The sequence below is a fragment of the Bison bison genome, unplaced genomic scaffold (genome assembly GCF_000754665.1).
Source record: "Bison bison bison isolate TAMUID 2011002044 unplaced genomic scaffold, Bison_UMD1.0 scf7180017864068, whole genome shotgun sequence".
In the NCBI taxonomy this organism is placed as follows: Eukaryota; Metazoa; Chordata; class Mammalia; order Artiodactyla; family Bovidae; genus Bison; species Bison bison.
In genome coordinates, this window is record NW_011494640.1 from 8079276 (window position 1) to 8084259 (window position 4984).

At 43.4% G+C, this 4984-nt stretch overlaps 1 protein-coding gene across 1 annotated transcript in view; it reads right to left on the minus strand.

The window, feature by feature from the left end:
• COL4A3 (collagen, type IV, alpha 3 (Goodpasture antigen)) overlaps positions 1-4984 on the minus strand; it is a 161406-nt gene that overhangs the window by 11836 nt on the left and 144586 nt on the right. Inside the window, exons 42-44 of the mRNA XM_010837048.1 lie at positions 4791-4976; positions 3994-4124; positions 609-681 (exon numbers count right to left, since the gene is read on the minus strand). Of these exons, the coding sequence (XP_010835350.1) occupies positions 609-681; positions 3994-4124; positions 4791-4976 (390 nt within the window). The remainder of the gene's footprint in view (positions 1-608; positions 682-3993; positions 4125-4790; positions 4977-4984) is intronic.

Sequence of the window (4984 nt, forward strand, 5' to 3'; positions counted from 1 at the left end):
CCAGTGCATTCAACCTGCTAAGATAACACATCCAATATTCAAAATGTCATTTGAGGTCATAGTACCATTATGGGGGATTTTCTGAAAACCTGAAGTTTAAATTTTATGTGTATGAATGTTTTAAACTTAAAACTCCAAATTATGTTTTCTCTCATTAAAAAACATAATACATGTGCCCCATAAAAAACCAAATGCTTAAATCTGCATATAAAAATTTACTTACCCTCCCACATGATCAGTTTGTGAATATTCTTTTAGATTTTCTGCTTTTTACAATTATCACACAGGCACAAAGTAAAATAAATCATTCAAAGCAACACTGCTACTATTGATGTGGTTCCCCATTCTCTAGCCCAACACACATCAGTACACTCAAAGGTCACCACAGTTTTAAGCTTTTCTAGAGTTTCCATCCTTAAGATATGGTTCAATTTTTAAGGCCTTTGGGCTTGGGTGCTGGAGTAGTCTTCCTGCTTCATTCTCCTTCATTCATTCTGTTTGCATCCAGCCTGTTCTGACACTATGGGTTCAGTAAACATCTGTGTGTCCTAAAATGTGACTCATGGTCATTGTCTTTGCATCCACAGAGAACTGAACAAAAACGGTACCTTTCATGCCTGGAAATCCATAGAATCCAGGATCACCTCTGGCCCCTGGCTGACCGGGGACACCTGGTGCTCCCTGTATTTCAAATAAGAAGTAGAACCAAAGACACATTTTTAAAATCACAATATTAATTATAGTTTTTTAAAGCATATAAGATATTTTATCATATTGGATCAGAATAATCTAAAGTTGACAGACATCATTTTTACTTTCCAATCCACTATATCACCTCCTGTAACTTCTGTGCCACCTAGACCCCACCGTAGGGCTATGATTTTTCAATAAAAAAGAAGTTAAAACTACATTTGAACACAAGAGTGAGCATAACTTCTGATGTGAATGTATGTTAGTGTATCAGATACAGTTGGATATTCTGTATTCCAAAGTGAACTGCCCAGTATTCGGAGATCTTTCCGGAAGAACAGGTACCAGATTGCCAGAATGAAAATTATAATTTGTATTTGTAATTCTTGCAAAGACAACAGAGATGCTATTGCACTGTAACAACCACCATCATTCTAACTAGGCCCTCAGAGTTACAACTTATTCTGGTCGGAGTGATAGAAGTACAGGTTCCAGGGATGGGAGTAGGAAGGGGGTGTCAGTGGAGTTTTGACACCACTCTTGGCAAGGATGCAATGATCTGACTGGGCCGAGATGCTCCCATCCTATGAGGCTCACACTAATTGCCCTGGTGGCCATGAAATGCTCAAGCAGGGCCATAGGAGGAGAGGGGAGGGAACGGGGCTTCCAGAAAGAGCTGTTTGTCAGGATGTTTGCCACCCCTAGTCTTATACTGTCCGTATGAACTGAGACAGAATGCTATTACTTGAAAACAATGAATGGAAGGTCCTGAAAATGCCAACAATAACAAAACTGGTCATTGAGCTAGCTGTCTTTGGAGCCTGAAGACCAAAGAAGGAACAGTCCTATTTCTTAGATAAGGTGGTATGAGGTTAAAAAAGGAAGGAGAGAAAACAGGAGCATGTGATCAAGGATTCTCAGGCTTCTGAAGTCTGGCCTGTTCTCCAGAGGTAAAGGTAACCAGGGAGAAAGGTCTGGTTCCAGGCCCTGCCCTCGGGTGGGAAGGAAGCTGTTTCCTGCAAGGAGAAAGTTGTTAAGGGCCAGGAGTCAGTTTTCATTGAAAAAGACCCTGATGCTGGGAAAAATTGAGGGCAGGAGGAGAAGGGGATGACAGAGGACGAGATGACTGGATGGCCTAACTGACTTGGGGCATGAGTTTGAGCAAACTCTGGGAAATAGTGAAGGTCAGGGAAGCCTGGCATGCTGCAGTTCACGGGGTCACAAAGAGTTGGACACGACTTAGCGACTGAACAACAATAAGAACTATCTTTCAGGTGCAGATACAGAAGCCTACACTATAGAAGATTTAAGAGAGACTGCATTTCCAAACTAGACTTTCCACATTCCAGTGTTCTTGGAAGAATTTCAATGTGATTATAAGATCAGTGTTTTCCACTTTTAAAAAATCAGGAAGAACAGGAGAAATACCTAATGCTGGAGATAGGTAAGTATCTCATTTAAAAAAAGAGTTGTTAAAAAGTAGATTCAGGAAACCATATACCAAGAGAGCTTAACATGTTTCCTGACAATAAACCAGGTCAAAGAACCTCATAATCCATCAAAAGATAACACAGACTCTCTATGATATAACTCTGATTTCCTCGTTAGTTTCTAAGAATTTTAGGTAAACAGAGAAATCTTTTCAAATATGCTGCTGAGAGAAAGCTAGGGAAGGTGCTATGGTGTTGAGTGAGATGCTATGATTGAGCGATCTTAATAGGTTGGGAGCATGAGCCTAAAGGAACAAGATGATATCTAAGAAAGGTAAATGTGAAAGTTCTGCACTTAAGTCACAAATACACAAATGGACAAGTAATGGAGGAAACTCAGTAGCCGTTCACGTGAAAAAGGCACAAGGGCTTTCGTTGACCATAAACTTAATGTGTGATGATAATGTGGTGACTAGGCAGCCCAATAGCCCATGTGGAATTCTGTTTTTATTGTTGTTTAGTGGCTCACTCATGTCTGACTGTTTGCAACCCCATGGACTGTAGCCCGCCAGGCTCCTCTGCCCATGCAATTCCCCAGGCAAGTATACTGGAGTGGGTTGCCATTTCCTTCTCTAGGGGATCTTCCTGACTCAGGGATTGAAACCCGCATCTCCTGCACTGGATGGCAGATTTGTTTTACCACTGAGCTACCTGGGAAGCCCCATGTGGACTTGTAGGCTGGGTTATAAAACAGAATGTTCAGGATAGTGAGACTCGTCTGTCTCTAGCTACTCTCTGGGGTACTGAATTCATATTCCTGGAAGGTGTTCAGCTCAGGGTCTGCATTCTTAAGGTATTGACAAACTAGGATATATTCAGAATAGAGGCATATTGACGAAAGGTTAAACTGAAATTGTGGTGGTGGGGGGGAACATGTACTTATTGGGAGAGAAAATACTCAGAAGGAAATGACAGCTATTCATAAATACTGGAAAGCATGTTGTGGGGAACACTAGACATTTAGGGGACGGCAAAGATGATTCTGAAAGCCTATTAATAGAGAAAATTTTTGTTGTCATCTAGAATGATTCCAAGCTTCTACATGGAATTGTTCAGAGTCTAAATAAGAGGAGGTCAGGAATGACATAGAGAAGGGCCCCAAATAGACTGAACTTTCACAGGCTTCTTAGAGACCAAATCTGCCCAACTCTTAAGGTCCTTTGATTCTTTGAACCTTCCAGACTCTGTCATTTTTGGGGTTCACTGCACAGAAACATCACAAGTGGGAGACTGGTGTTGCCTCCAGGTACATCTGAGCTGGGCAGTCAACTTAGAAGAATTCAGTTCAGTTCAGTCACTCAGTCACGTCCGACTGCAACCCCATGGACTGCAGCACGCCAGGCCTCCCTGTCCATCACCAACTCCTGGAGTATACTCAAACTCATGTCCATTGAGTCGATGATGCCATCCAACCATCTCATCCTCTGTCTCCCCTTCTCCTCCCCCCTTCAATCTTTCCCAGCATCAGGGTCTTTTCCAGTGAGTCAGTTCTTTGCATCAGATGGCCAAAGGACTGGAGCTTCAGCTTCAGCATCAGTCCTTCCAATGAATATGCAGGACTGATTTCGTTTATGATGGACTGGTTGGATCTCCTTGCAGTCCAAGGGACTCTCAAGAGTCTTCTGCAACACCACAGTTCAAAAGCATCAATTCTTCAGCACTCAGCTTTCTTTCTAGTCCAACTCTTGCATCCACATATGACTACTGGAAAAACCATAGCTTTGACCAGACAGACCTTTGTTGGCAAAGTAATATCTCTGCTTTTTAATATGCTGTCTAGGTTGGTCAGACATCAAAATAATTTCCCACTTACCGGATGACCTGGTGACCCCATGTCTCCTACAGCTCCAGGTGGACCTCTTTGGCCAGGCTCTCCCATCAACCCCTTGTCTCCTTTTATGCCTTCTACAGGACTCCCTGGAGGTCCAGGAGGACCAGGCATGCCTGAATTCACAAAAAGCCTGTCAGTATTACCACTCAGGGAGCTTTGCAGGTTCTGTTACTGCCCTTTTGAGTGAAGAGCAAACCCTGCACCTTAGCGTTACCTGGCACAAGGCATGAGGCAGGAACTCTTCTCCTTGATGACGGTTTGTTAGAGCAGAATCAGTGCCTGACCCAGTACCTTACATACAGTAGGGGCTCAGTCAGTACTGGTGAATGGATGCCTCTCTCTTTCCCAGGCTCATGAACTTGATATTTACTAATTTTTCTTTCTTTTTTTTTAATATATATTTTTTGATGTGGACCATTTTTTAAGTCTTTATGGAATTTGTTACAATACTGCTTCTGTTTTATGTTTTGTTTTTTGGGGCCACCGGCATGTGGGATCTCAGTTTCCCAACCAGGGATGAAATCTGCACCCCCCTGCACTGGAAGGCAAAGTCCTAACCACTGCACCACCAGGGAAGTGCCAGTATTTACTAATTTTTCAAACAGGTCCCTCTGCTCCACACCAACAGCCTTATGCACCCCATGTGAGGACAGGTGGGCATGGGAAAACAGAGAAGACCAGAAGGAAAAAGAAGCAAGATGTTCACATGAGTGGGTGGAAAGCTTCTGCTGTCAAATGTTATTTTCATTCTTTATCATATTTAAAAGTAGATACTTTACCTGGGTTTCCTCTGGAGCCAGGTGGACCTCGATCTCCTTTCTGGCCAGGGATGGTTACACCAGGAAAGCCTGGTGCCCCTTGAGGTCCTGTCACGCCAATGGGCCCTGGAGGCCCAGGATCTCCCACTGGCCCTTTCCTGCCAGGGAGGCCAGGCAAGCCTGGCGCTCCCCTGTCTCCTTTGGTTCCTGCAAAG